Genomic DNA, 14,724 nt, shown 5'->3' on the forward strand with positions numbered 1-14,724 from the left:
TGTGGAAGGGATTAAATGCTTTTCTCCTTCTCAGTTTTTCATTGTCCTCCTTGAGGTAATGAGATTTGCCACTATGAATCTCATTTTTGGAACTCGAACCAATTCTTCCTGCAGCAGGAGCCAGGTCAGTTTAGTCATTCTCAAAGGGCTGGGCTATATCGTGTCGCCTGTATAGCAAAATTGCACTTCTGCTATGACTTCTGTCATCCGGAAAAGGAACCAGGAACTCAGGAAGGACCACATCTGTCATCAAATCCAATCCTGGCCTTTGCAGGGGAGATGTTTTTCACAAATTAATAGCTCCATCTGCTACCTTAATGAAGGTTTACACCTTAGAAATAAGCCTGGATATTAACAGCTTCAGTGGATAGTAGATCTGGGTCTTGCTGCTTACTAGTACTTAACAATTTTCAGTATATCCCACTTCCCCTGCTTTCCTTTATCTGTTCCACTGGCAAGAACTGGCACCCTTGTTTTTCTCCTTCTGCCACCTTGAAAAATTAATGATGTTATCACCTCTGCCCAGGCTAACATCCCCCTCTGTACTATGAGTACCAGCGTGCCTGTCTTTCAGACCATTTAGCTGATTAAATGTGACGGGTTTAAACTGAAGAGCAACTGTTTTCAAGATGGAAGGTTTTTTGCTTCTGTTTCAGACCTTCAGAAACATTTGTGTGGCTGAGAGTTCATGTGTTTGCTCTCTGTAATAAGCTCTGCAGTAAAAGATAAGATGCCTCAGATCTTGTCTGACATAATTTTAGAAACATGACTAATCTCATTGAAATCAATGGCACTATTAGCCTGTCTAAAGCCATACATGTTCTTTGGGGCTCTTCTGAATTTAAGCCATTGATAGGTTCCTTGGAGGAGAGTAAGGAGCCTTGCTTGATTTAAACAAAGGGATTTAAATTGCAGAGCTTAAACTGACTCTCAGTCTACACAATAAAAAGCTTGATTTGAATAATCAGATTCAGTCCTCTGCATTTGTGTTTTTAGTTATTTAGTTAAAAACTCTGGTGAGTTAGTAAGCATTCAGATATGTTGATTTGCAACTGCATATAGCTTTTGCCCCTAAATTTAGTCCTTCTCTTGGGTAACCTAGAGGATAAGCTACATAGACAGCTCCTTAACTGTATGGTTTCAGAATCTATCTGTGATTTCATGACTTTTGCATTCTGTTGTGATGGAAAATGGGAAACGGTAGTTTTGTTTACAAGATGACTAATATTTTTATTTAGTTTTTTTAGAAGCTGCTTCCAGATGACATTTGAGTTTAATTAAAATGAAGAGAACTGTAATTTTTAAAAGGTTTTATTACTTAAACAGAAATACCTTGATCTTGTTGGGCACATTTTTCTCATCAAAACTGTGGATGTTTAGTCTGTAATTACTGACTTGAACTAACTAATTCTGTTTATCTGCCAGAAAGATAGGATTATAAAATCTGAGACACTCTCACCTGTTACTATGCTTTCACTAAAATAACTATAGAAAATTAGTCTGCTCTGCCTGTTTTCCATCTTTGGAGCATGTCACGAGGGACAGACTTAAATTAGGCCTCTTATTTATATCTTTTTGGTTTATTGTTCAAGATTAAATGCTGAAATTGCCAGCAACTGGAATTATAGTAAGTGTAAAATTTCAGAGTAAGATTCCTTACCTCCCCACCACTTTTTTCTGTTTTCCAGTTTGGGCTTTAACCTCCCAGCTTGAGGAATATTGCAAAACTATGATTTAAATGCTATAACCATATAGAAAACAGAAACCCAGACCAACTGGGGCATGGGCAGTGCTAAATGGTATTCGGCAAGCTGCTTGAAACTTCTTCCTTCCAGCCAGTGCAGCCTCTGCAGGAATAGCACGTTTCAGTCCTGTGGAAAGGCTTGGAGTCAGCAAAAGGGAAAAGGAGATGAAGACTAAGACCCAGAGTGACGATAAGCGCTGTGAGGTGACGTCTCTTTTTCCACACAGGACCTTTGTGGCAAGCAGAGAGTTCTGCTGTCAACTGAACACCTCTGTGGCCCTGGACGCAGGGCTGTGAGTGGTTCCTCTCCACTCATCAGTGGGAGTGTTGCAGCCCAGTTAACATGCCGCTGCAATGTAGATGTGAGAAATTTAGGGGAAAGTGTATTTTTTGCTTTAATCTCTTCCATCTTCCCAAGCTTATTTTCATTTTGCATGCTATTAATGCAGAGATGTAGCACCCTGTAATCATTTTGGGTTAGTTTGTGCGCTTCACTATTTCTAGTCCCCATCTTTGTTAGCGCAGGCATGTGGTCTGCCGAAGTCCTGGAGGAGAAGTGTCCTCTGCTGACCTTACCTGGTGATCCAGGAAGGGATTGGTACCTTCTCACCTGAGCCGTCTGGTTTCAGCAAGTGCCTGCAGCTGGCAGGTGAGAAACCTGGGCTGGCAGCCAGCCTCTCCCAGCCCCACCGCTCTGCTGAGCCCATGGGTAGAAACAGCCCCACTGCTGTTTGGGGTGCTAAATGGGGGTTGTAGCAATTTAAAACAGAAGAGGCTGTGAAATAGCCACTGGCCTATGTCATTTTGGGTTATTTTATTGTGTCTGTGCTCTGTACAGTCTTTATGCTTTTTGATTTCATCATGGTTCATAAAGGTTTGCTATGTTGTGGTTATCTTAAATATTTAGGAGTTCCATGCCCATCCTTATAAGCACTTAAAAAATTAACAGTCCTCATAAGAAAGTTATGAAGTTGGAGATGTAAGTGTCATTTTCTGTTTTCTGAGAAGGGAAAACAAGATATATGGGCAAAGTGATTTGTCAAGTGTTAAACACTAAGTAAAAGAGTAGAGATGACGATGGGGGGCTACCAGTCAGAAGTCATCATATATCTTATGCCTGAAGTCTTGTATTTTCAGCAAAAGCTGGCAAAGACATTTTACTTCATGTGAGCAGATAGGTAATAAAAGAAATTGTTCAGAGGTATAGGCACTCAGTAGCATCGTCTTCAGCATGTAGATCCTTGCTGTGTCTCCTACTCTCTGGGACTGGCAAAAATGCAGCTGCCATTTCAAATGTAATACTTGTGTGTGCTTTTTTGTGTTGTTTCATTTTGATTGCCAAAATTTGGCATCATTTGAAAGAACTGGCAAACTAAAGATGACCCATATACTGGTATAAGATAATGCACTAGATAGTGAAACTTCTAAAGCTTTCATTATTGTTTGTTGTTTTAAGTCCCCTTTAATTTTGATCCATTCACATTTTGAATCATATTTAAATTTTGTTTTCAACTAAAAGATTTGGCATATATTATTAAATGATGCAGATGTTCCAACCAGCACCTATCGAAGAGGTTGCTTCTCTAAGAGCTGTGTTGGAGGGAGGAGTAGTCTTATGCTCTTATTCATATTTCTCAGATAGTAATAGTTCAAAACTTAGTGGAATTAAAGCCTTGCATAGTTAATAAAAATAACAGGATAGTTCCTCAGCATATATCTAGCATGAATACTAAGCTGCAATTAAACATTCTTACTTAATGATAGATCAGTCTGCATCTCAGAATGAAAAAGATTATATTGACTTGCTCACATGGTACTCTGATTATGGCCATAGAGCTGGTAATAAACAAATAAACCGTGTATTTTCCTTTACAAACACAGAAAAGGAGTAACAGCCTAGTGCACAAGGCATCAGGATTAGGATTTAGGAGGCTCATTCTTTTCCTCATCTCTTCTCCTGACTTGCACATTTTCTTCGGCAAATCACTTTGCCTGTCTGTGAACAGAGGTGTTGCACAAAATCACAGATTATGTGAAGATACCCAGTACAATTATGAGTGATTTCCATCAGGCACCCTCAGCAATAGCTAGCTGTGGGACATCACCTGGTTTCCAGAGGGCTGGTTAACCAGACTGCCATGGTCCCAGAAGAGGCTCCAGCATTCTGTGAAGTACGTGCACTCTCTCGGCTCTCTCCTCTTCTTATTGCCTGCCTTGTTTCCTAGAGCCTGGATGTTCTTCCAGCAAGTGACTGTCTCTGTCTGGATGTTTATGCAATGTCTGGGGCAGCAGGCTCCTATCTGTCAAATTTTGCATACTGTTACTGAGCTGAGTGAGGTAACAAGTGTAATGTAATTTCAGTGTCTGCAGGGATATCTCAGTTCTGACTTTGAAGACATCGCTGTCTGCTGTAAAGCAGGCTTAGGGATCAACATTCAGGTAAAGTAATCTTCCTCAATGCACTTGACAAAATGAACAAAGGACTTGGTTATGATTAATGACTTTGACCCAAATTTTCAAGTCCCTGCTCAAATTCAGTCATGTGAAGTTGGCTTCTTCTTTCCATTTTGAAAATTGCTTAAAACGGTTGTTCTTCTAGTCCTCCATTTTAACAGTTTACAAAATGCAAAGGATGAATCCACAAACACTCCTGCTCAAATCACTGAGGTTATATTGCACTTCCAAGTGAGATAGATTCGATTTGAAATTAAGACACATAAATTTGTTTTTGTGGTATCTGCAAGTGAGTTCACTGCTGAAGCTGCTGTTTGAAGTCAATGGAGATCTCTTCAGTGTGGCCCAGAAAGCTGGACAGCCAACAAGGGCTTAATTCATCTGCCTGATAACAGAGGCATCTGATGCTATTGGAGATGACCCATGATGTCCTGCTTAGCCTGAAACAGCTGCTTTGGAAGAGGAGGATTCAGAGCCATGGCCACTGTCTTCCTCAGTAAACCCTTGCTCATGTTTTGAGTCTGACAGAAGAGCCATCCCAGGGCTTCAGAGTAGAGCTGCTTGGCAATTTTCTAGCAAAACAGATTTCTATGAAGGCATTGCTCTGACACAAAACAAAGTGAAAGCTTCCACTGTTGAATCCATCAAAAAATTAGTTGGAAATCAGGCATTCAAGGCTGTGTGCCTGCCTGCTCCTTGGGCTCCCTGAGCAACAGGCTGACCCTGGCAGTATGTTGGGGACAGTTCCTTTCTTCCATGGTCTACTTTGTCTACAGGCTTCTCCACCACTGGGGGCTGATGCAGAGATGAGGTAGGGCTTCCCAGGCTCTGTGTGTACCTGGATTTTTTTGAAAGATCTTTCCAGAAAATTTGGTTTCAATAGAAAGGGAAGTAGCGATTCAGCATTTGATACTTTTTGTGTCTCTTTGCCAGCTATCTCTGCTTCTGTTCTTTGCAGTGTCTTGTGCTAGGATGCTCAGGGAAAAGCTTCTCTTTTCCCCAGAATAGGCCTGAATTATTCATATTATAAAAGCTCATTTTCTTCAATATTTTTGGTAATTTTTTTTAGTTTGAAAAGTGCCTTGTGTTCTTAATTCATCAATGTTTCGTCTTTTATTATATATTCATATCTTTGATTCCAAAGTGATTTCTCCGTAGCCACAACATTGTCAGGAGAAAGGCTTCACTCTTTAACTCAGCCATTTCTGTTTGTAGCTGCCATCTCTTTTAAAGATGAAATCTAAAGAATTTTATTATGGAGTGAATTTATTAAAGAATTCTCTTTGCTGTGAGTTGGGGATTGAAGAGAAATTAATTTGACGATGCTGACTGGGTCTCTAGGGAGAACTGTATATTCAATAAAACATCTCTATCTCTTTCTGGTCTATAATCAAGGCAGAAATTGGATAGAAAGAGAATAATAGTGAGCTATATTGGAAAGAATAGGAGGAGAGAGAGAACACAGATGGAAACCAGGGCTTTTGAGTGAGGGCAGAGAAGTCTGAAAAGCTGTGCTGCCAGGTCTCACCAGGACTTACAGTCAGCTGTTACAGCCTTATTGATCAAAGATTCTGAACACATCCTTACACCTGCATCAAGGTTTCCTTTCTAGCCTTTGTTTTCATACTCGGTGTTTCAACTGATTACTTTTTGGCTGAAATTTTCAAGGCATCGATCAGGTTAGGAGGTCTAGACACTGCAGAAGTTACACAACAAGCACTGAGCACCCGTAGCCCATGTCTTCACCAGGAGTCTGTGATACTAGAGCAGCTGCTGTCATTTCACCTCCAAGTCTTGCACCTATAAGTAACCTGGTTTTTGAAATGATTTGGTAGTTCACAGGTTATAGTAATCAGTGCTCCTTGGAATACAGGCAATTTGTTTCTCACAGTTTTGTTTGCTTTGATATTCATGGGAATGTAATCCCAGCTATTCCATTTCTGACAGTTTTCAAACTATTCCATATTGCAGTAGCTTCATGGTTGCCTTTGTTCTTGAGAGTTAAGTAGTGCGTTAAGGGTCACCCCTCCATTAGCTGCCAGCAAGTAGATGAAAGACTTTGCTGTACCAAGTAACAGTAATTTGATGTTCTCATTCTTGTTGCTAAGCCTCACTGTGCATATGTGTAGTACTGTTCAGGGATTCCAGATGATCCTTGTCTTTCCTGAAAAAAGACAGAAAAGGCAGAAAACTTGTTATATACAGAGGTTTTCAGTCCAGAAACAAGTCAGTAAAATACTAACATTTGCAAAGTATTACCAGAATAGTAAATGTTGATAAAAGTAAAGGAATGCTGGCAAAAGTGCCTGGTGTGTCTTCCTAGCTGGAACCTGGGAACTGTATCTCTAGCCAGAAACAAGTCTTGTTACCCAAGTGAGGAATGGCCTGATGGAAACTCACCCATTTAAAAAAGCGAGGCCACAGAGCAAACACCCTGAATCCCTATGCCAAAAAAACCTCTGAAAACTCTGTTAACTCATCAGTCCATGAGCAGATTTCCCATATGGACTGAAAAGTGCATGACGTAATGGATGTGAGTACGAGGTAGAACCACCATTATAAAACCAGTGTCAATGAGTTTTCCTACAGCAGTCTTCTTAATATTGCTGCTGAGGGGCATTCCTCCAATACTTAATGTATTCTGCATCACAGATTGTATGGATAAATGTGTTTTAACATCTTCTTCCTCAACATTGAGCTATTTGCCAGCATACCAGGCAGTCCTGGGTGCACATCTGCCTGTTTGGCCTCTCATTCATGTCCCTCAAAATGCAACTGCAATGTCAATCACTGAGTCACTCTTTGGTCAACCTTCTCTTCTACCATCTCTCAAGCTGGCAGCATCCTGAAGTCATAAAATACAAAACAAAGTACAATTGGTTTATTGACTAGGCAAGGGGAAGCTATTCCAGAGTAACTACTCCTCTTATACCAAGGGTACTGCTTTTTCAATCATACGGCCAACTCTGTCAACCAGTATAATTTGAAGTATATGCACATCATCCATTCAAACTGTTTATCATAGTGTTTAAGATACATAGCAAGTTTCTCACTGTTTGCTGGTAGTTACTGAAAATGGTGCCAGTAAAATGAATGGATTGCAGAACAGGAGTTATAGGAGCTTATTAGTTTTGTTTCCTGTCCACTTTTCTGTGGTTTCCAATGGACACACCATATTGTCTGCCCAGGACTCTTAGCTATGAATTCAGGTGAAGGTGGAACTGGATGAGTACATGGATTAACAAGGAAAGCACCACAGAGCCATCATGTATAACTGATGCAGACACATGATTTCAAAAGAGTTGAGCTGTTCCGCCTGCTGTAGACAAATGAAAAGGATGTGACATTTTGTGGCGTCATGGCTAGAGGGACTGACTGTCAGCTAACACATTTTGTGAGCATTAGCACCTAGTATTGACAAGATTATGTGTCAGTTAAAAATGCATGAATCAAAATGTGCTAACTGGGAAGTCTTGAAAAAACAAAATGAAAACACAAACCCTCTTTAGTGTATGTCCCAGTTTTCATAGAACAGAATATTCCATTTCATGCTAAAGGAAAATTATTCTGTGTTGATGACTTACTATTGATGAATATTTTAAAAACAGAAATATCAAAACCTCTCTATAAAACCATCTTTTTCTATCAGAATAGATAGTGCCAAAATAATGTCATTTTGTGTGTATAGACTGCATTTAGACTGCGTAAGCTGGTCATATGCTATCTCTTCTCTCCTTCTTCCACAGCCTACGCATGTAATGAGCAATACAAAGATATGTAATTTCATTTAGACCTTTATTTACTATTGAAGATGTGATCAATTCTGTAACAAGCAAAATGAATTGCAGGTGCAGAATTTCATCAGGAAAAAGTTACTCAGAAATCAGTTTTACTAGGATATGACAAAGGTATTAATTACAGTTGCTTGGATACTAATAATACAGTAATTTATAAACAAAAATTCAATTCAAAAAGTTTAGCACAAATAACTTGGAAGAAGCTTCATGCAGTTTATAGGAATCCCTCATCTCTTAGGGCAAGTCCAGCCAATTCATGAACAAGATGTTACTGATCCTATATGGATGTGTATTTTTCTTTTACTGTTTGGTGGTTTTTTTGGTTTTTTTTTTCTTTTTTTTAATTCTGGCAATGTGTAGAGTATCCTCCCCTGTGATTTGCACAATACTTATTATTAAAGACTATCTACCTGCAACAGTTGGTATAATACTTCAAAGTCCCAAAGGCAGGAATTTGTTCCTGTTTGTATAGAGCATCATTACAAACAAGCTGGGGTTTATAGATCAAGGTATTCAACCACTGGCTGGTGACTTCTCTTGTCTGTTATCAGCTGCCCTCCCTCCTAGAAGTCCGTTGTCATCAAAGGATCAGTCATATGTTGCTTTGACAGTCTGTTTGTGGTCATTTTCCAAGGTCTTTATGGTTCCTCCTCATCCTTTCCTATCACATGGTAAAAGAAGAGCTGTGAGGTTCCCAGGAAAAGTGGCAACCAGTAGTGAGGCTGCCCCTGCTGGAACGATTCATCTTGCTCCCTGTCCAGATACTCATGAATTACTCCAGTGGTTGCAACTTCCTGCCAGCTTCTTCCTTCCCAAGAGCTCTTCAGGCAGGACACGTATGCATGTGTCTGTGTGTGTTGCAGTTGATCTATGGATGTGTAGTAGATCCAACACTTTGGGAAAGAGTGTGTGGGCAGGTAGATGTGCAGTACTTTCATGGTAAATATGGGCATGATCCAGAGGTCTGATCACAGCGTGTGCTTTTCTTCCAGCCTCTTGGTATAGGTAGATCATCCACCCAGCCAGAAGGCCATGGCACTCCTGATGTAGGGCTTCCTTTTTACTTTCATTAAAACAGAAAACGTGCCAAAACAAATAAGAGATCCTCAAGTAAGGGAACATTAAAGCTTTCAGCATTAATTAAGCACTCAGAAGATGGGATAATACAATTAATTAATCATACATATGCAACTCTGCTCCCCATTGCATGGAAAAATTGTTTTCCTTTAACTTAAATTATTATATACTAATTGCTTAATAATCATAGTATTTTTTTTTCCTTCTGTGTTTACATAATTGCTTTTAGCAACAGGTGATAGAAACTAAATAGGAGTTTTGCATAGAACCTTCTACTGAGCATATTAGATACAGTGGACAGAATGAAAAACAAATCTTGTGAAAAGTTACACAAGCTGACCTTAATGGATGGTGACAATGTCACTGTGCTTTTAGACTGGTCACAGTGTGGCTATGTAAACAGATTTATTATTGTCTGAGCCTGCTCAATATTTTCTTTGTGTTGAAGAATAGGAAACAATTTGCCATATAAAATGGTTTAGTAAAGGTTTAATAGGGCTGCATGCATAAAACCAACCTTTCAGCTCATACATAGCCTTTATTCGAAATTTTTGATATTGTTTAGAATAGAATAGAATAGAATAGAATAGAATAGAATAGACTATTTCAGTTCGAAGGGACCTACAGTGATCATCTAGACCCACTGCCTGACCAGCTCAGGTCTGACCAAAAGTTAAAGCATGTTCTTAAAGGCATTGTCCAAATGCCTCTTAAACACTGACAGGTTTGGGGCATCGACCACTTCTCTAGGAAGCCTGTCTCAGTGTTTGACCACCCTCTCAGTGTAGATCCCCTCTGGTGAGGAACTTACCTGAAATATCAAAAAATAAAAATCTTGATAAATCCTGCATATCCTGGGAGACCTTCCCATTGAATCAACAAAGGCACATGGTATTTCTGATGCTTTAGCAAGACCCATACAGACCAGTCTCTGGGGCTGTAGAGAGCCCTGCTCACGAGAAGATAATAATGCAAATTCTGCCCCCAGACAAATTTTTTTAAAGCATTTTAATTTTGAGCTGTTGTCATTAAGATTTGTGAGTCAGGAACATTGACATTTATACTTGTTTGTGCTGGAGAGCTGTTGAACTCAGGAACGTAACATCCAGTGAACCATCACATGAAGTAATGGTTTATCTGTGTCACTAAATTTTTGACTAAAGCACAGCAGCATGTTAAAAAACTTTTGGTTTATCTCTGTCATCCTGAATAAATTGTATAAAAGATGAATGCTTGTATTCATCACTGCTCTGCTGCTTTTCAGTATTAAGATATTTTATATTGCATCATAGCCAATCATGATAGTAGCCATTATGTGAGCACGTGGACTCCAACTTTTTTGAGTCGTCCTGATGCTGCAAAGAATAATACACGCACATCATAGCTTTATGTTGCTTACATAATCTACTGGTTATGAATAGCGCTATTTTCCGTACGATAAAGAAGGGTGAAGAAGCAGGAGTACAGTACTACATTAAGGTAAATAAGCACTTTGTGTTTCTAGATAGTATCTCACAGTACAGTCATCTTCTCAAAAATTATTCCAACAGTTACCTGGACCTGATGTTTTTTAACATACTGACTGATATTTTGCTGAGAGAACAGCCTGTTGGATCTTATCTTATTTCATTTGGTGTTATTTGGAAGAGGACATGCTGTCTTGGTGTGGTAACTGAAAGTAAAAGGTGGCTATTTTGCGGCCATTGAAGGAAAGAATGGTGGCATTACTGCTCTCTGCAGCCTCTTGGCATCAGTAGTTTTTCCTTCAGCTTAAACACCTTTGATCATGGGCTTGGCATGGAGTGGAGCATTTATATAGGAACCAGCAGAGCTCTGTGAATAAAAGTACCTCAGCAGGGCATGTTTCTTCTTCAGCAATTGACTTTTTGGGCCATGTGCCTGTGGTCACACCTGTAATGTGTTTCCTTTGCGGATACTGAGGGTGCTCTGCCCAAGCGGCAGCTGGAGAAGTTGCTGTTTGGGTCATCTTGTCTGATCGTGTGATTGTGTGACATGGCTCTAACTTATTTGTAAATGAGACCAAACGCCAGATGCATCAGATAAATTAATTATTTCTAATAAGTTGTGTTGCATTTATTGCACAGTGAGAAAACAGGGGAGTTGATTTTTTTTTTTTTTTTTTAAATATCAGAACCTTGTCACAGAAAGCTTCAAATGACTTAGATTTATATTTTTGTTAGTAAGGCACTGAGTAACCTATTCAGTGCTATCTCATTCATTAAGTGAGTTTTTCAGGAAAAGACATCGTGTCAGGTGCAGCAGACAAAGCTATGAGCAACATTGGTTCTGTTAATGACTCAGAGAATGACTGCAGGGATTGTAAAATGATACATTATCTATCAGGCATTGATCATAATTATATCACTGATAAAGACAAAACATATCAAATGTTGTGTTTTAAATATGCCCTTCAATGAAAAAAAAACCACCATTGAAGTAATTTTGGTGATAGCTGTGTGATCCTTCTGAATGCAAAAGGGAAATGTTTTGCATATCCTCGGGATGAAACGAATTATCATTCTAAGCTATTCACTCATTAATTTTTATTTAATACTCATGGTATATCAGACATTATATATCTTTCACCATTTTGCTTTATGACACTGCAGAACTCTGATAACTGTACTCTGTGTAAAATGTAATTCTCTGGTTTACCTGCCTGCTTGGATTGAACTGCGGAATCTTAATTTGCTGTTGTGGCTTCCATGATCCTTTGCTTGTGTCATATTGTTGTTACAATGAACACATTGTGCATTCAGCATAGCTTTCATCTTCTTAAGGGAGAGTACAGACCCTTTCGTCCTTGCAAAATTAATAATTAAAATAGGATTTTAATATTTGTGCTTGCTTTTGGGTTTATTAGCTTTAACTGTGAAAACTAAATCAATTATTTTGTATGCCCCATATGACTAGCTGTTGAAAAAAAGAATGAGAGTTTTCCATATATCTGTTCTGTGGCTTTAAGCTGTCTCAGAATAGCACTGTTGTAGAAATGGACTCTGATGACCAAATAGGTGGCATTTTTATCATTACCAGCTTGAGGTTTGCGTAAGGACCACAAGTGTGATGCAAAACTAGGGAAGCTGATAGTGTAATGTAATTCTTGTATTGTACCTGTCTCACCCGAATTTGGTTTGGGTTTTTTTTGTTTGTTTGTTTCTGCAGAGTCCAGAGGAAGGAGCCTCTACAAGCATCTATGCAGCAGTATCACCCGAGATGGAAGGAGCTGGCGGCTGCTACCTTTACAATGAGGAAAGGACAAAATCAGCTGACGTAGCATATGATGAGGAGCTGCAGAGAAGGCTCTGGACAGAAAGCTGCAAGATGGTTGGGATTTCTGATGAATCCAGCAGAGTTCCCTAGAAGAAGCCACTTCCAGATGGGTAAAAGAAATGCATTGACAAGCTTCTTAGGTGAATTCTTGCAGCATCTGTCATCATCCTGGAAATCACTGTTCAGTCCCAAAGGCAAACAAGAACAGCTCTGTTCTTCACTTGAACACCTAGTCTGCTAGGATGTGGGGGGAATATTCCCACAGAAAGATGTAGTGGTTGGTTTTAAATCTAACCATCAGTTTTGTAAATCATGATGTTTCACTCTGTGATTAAAATACAATCTTTAACCTTGTGCAGAGTTGAGTTTTCATTTTTTGTTCAACAAAAAAAAAAAGGCTTTCCCCGGTGAGCATGTTGTGTGTGTGGCATGTTGAACTTAAGCCACCTTTGTACATATAACTTACTCTTTTTTAATTAGTTTTAAAAGTTACATCTTTTTTTCCTTAAGCTTCATTAATCTTCAAGACACTTTGTGATGAATGTCAGCTTGTTCTAATGCAGACATTTGTCATTCATGATAATTATGTTGTTTCTATCATAACGTTAGTTTTATATGTCAACTTTTATCCAGAGGTATTAACTGAAGGTCAGAACCAAAAAAATGTAAATAAATAAGGTCTTCAGACAGGATATTGAATTTGGTTGCTTGCAGTTCAAGTTCAGCTTTCCTTTAAAGGTGAGCCATAAGAACAAGGAAGGGATCAAATGTAATAATGGCGACATTGTTTTTGCCAGAGGATGCAGTCAGCCTGTTATCTGGAAGTCAGCTAAGATCACTTGTCCCCTTTTCTTCCAAACCTCTGTAAACTTGCATCTGCAACTCCTCGCATTTTCTTTGGCAAGGAGATTCACCCATCTACTGCCTGTTGCATGAAGAATCACCTCCTCCCATTGGTTTTGAACCTAGTTCATATTGGTTTCAACACTATAGTTCATGGTTTGGAAGAGACAGCAAACAATTAATGCCAGTCCACTTTTTTCCACATTGCTAAGGGTTTTTTGAGACTTCCAACATGTCTCCCTTAAACTGTCTCTTTGCCTGGTCAAAGAGTAGACCCTGCCTACTCATCTGATTTACACAGCAGCAACAGGATATTTTCCCTTTTGTTATGTATTTCTTTCCTGAAAGTTCCTAACAGCTGTTTTATTTTTAATTTTATTTGACTGTTTCTGAGTGTGGAGCTGATATGTTTTATGAAACTATTTTTGGTAAACCCTAAGATTTCTCTTCTGAATGGGATAGTGGTCAGGTCAGATGCCATCAGTTTTGAACACGCTTCAGTGTGTTCAGAGAATTCTACCTATGTCTGCCAAAGTGAAGCTTCAAGAATGATGTTCACATACATGGAGTAAAGAACAAAACAGATGTGGCAGTATAAGCATAGTGTGAGTTTCTACAAGCTCAAGTAACTAAAGGAAAAAAGTGGGCTAAAGACATAACATTTTAACAGAGAAGGTGATAAACCATGAGAATAATTTACAGATAAACTCTGGAAGTTTCGGTCAAGATTAGAAGTCTCCCCAAAACATCTAGAAGGGTCTGGGGAAACCTTATAGCAGCCTCCCAGTACTTAAAGGGGGCCTACAGGAGAGATGGGGAGGCACTCTTCATCAGGAGTGTAGAGATGGGATGAGGGGTAGTGATTTTAAAATGAAAGAAAGTAGATTTAGATTAGATATTAGGAAGAAATTCTTTACTGTGAGTGTTGTGAGGCACTGGAACAGGTTGCCCGGGGAAGCTGTGGCTGCCCAATCCCTGGAGGTGTTCAAGGCCATGTTGGATGAGGCTTTGAGCAACCTGGTCTAGTGGAGGGTGTCCCTGCCCATGGCAGGGGGGTTGGAACTAGATGATCTTTAAGGTCCTTTCCAACCCAAACCATTCTATGATTCTATATTCTCTCCTGAGTGAGAGAAACTTTCTGAGCATGGACTCTGTGACTAGGAATCCTGAACTCTTGCTGTTAATGGAGTAAGTTCTACTCTTCTCCCACCTCTTTTATTTTAGGTGTCATCTGAAGAAGTAGCATAATCTTATAAATGTCCTTGCATTTCCTTTTTTAAGATATAAACAGCAAAAAAGACCAATAGGTGGACCTAAAGCTTATATTCACTTTTGGACACTGGAAACCACTGCATGATAGAACTAAGTGCAAGCACAGGGTGCTCTCATTTGCAGCAGACTGGAAACAATATGAACGTGTTCCTATGCACTGAACCCCTGAATAGTATCCCTTTTGGGCTTTTTAGCTCAAACCTGGTACTTCACTGGCCATATCTCCAGCCTTTGATTCAGAGG

At 39.4% G+C, this 14,724-nt stretch overlaps 1 protein-coding gene across 1 annotated transcript in view; it reads left to right on the forward strand.

Moving 5' to 3' along the window:
- DHRSX (dehydrogenase/reductase (SDR family) X-linked) overlaps positions 1 to 12,698 on the forward strand; it is a gene marked incomplete at its 5' end in the record, with an annotated part of 50,133 nt that extends 37,435 nt beyond the window's left edge. Inside the window, 1 exon segment of the mRNA XM_010077714.1 lies at positions 12,259 to 12,698. Coding sequence (XP_010076016.1) covers positions 12,259 to 12,456 — 198 coding nt within the window.
- Positions 12,699 to 14,724: the final 2,026 nt, after the last annotated feature.

This window comes from Pterocles gutturalis, unplaced genomic scaffold (assembly GCF_000699245.1).
Source record: "Pterocles gutturalis isolate BGI_N339 unplaced genomic scaffold, ASM69924v1 scaffold8428, whole genome shotgun sequence".
Classification (NCBI taxonomy): domain Eukaryota; kingdom Metazoa; phylum Chordata; class Aves; order Pterocliformes; family Pteroclidae; genus Pterocles; species Pterocles gutturalis.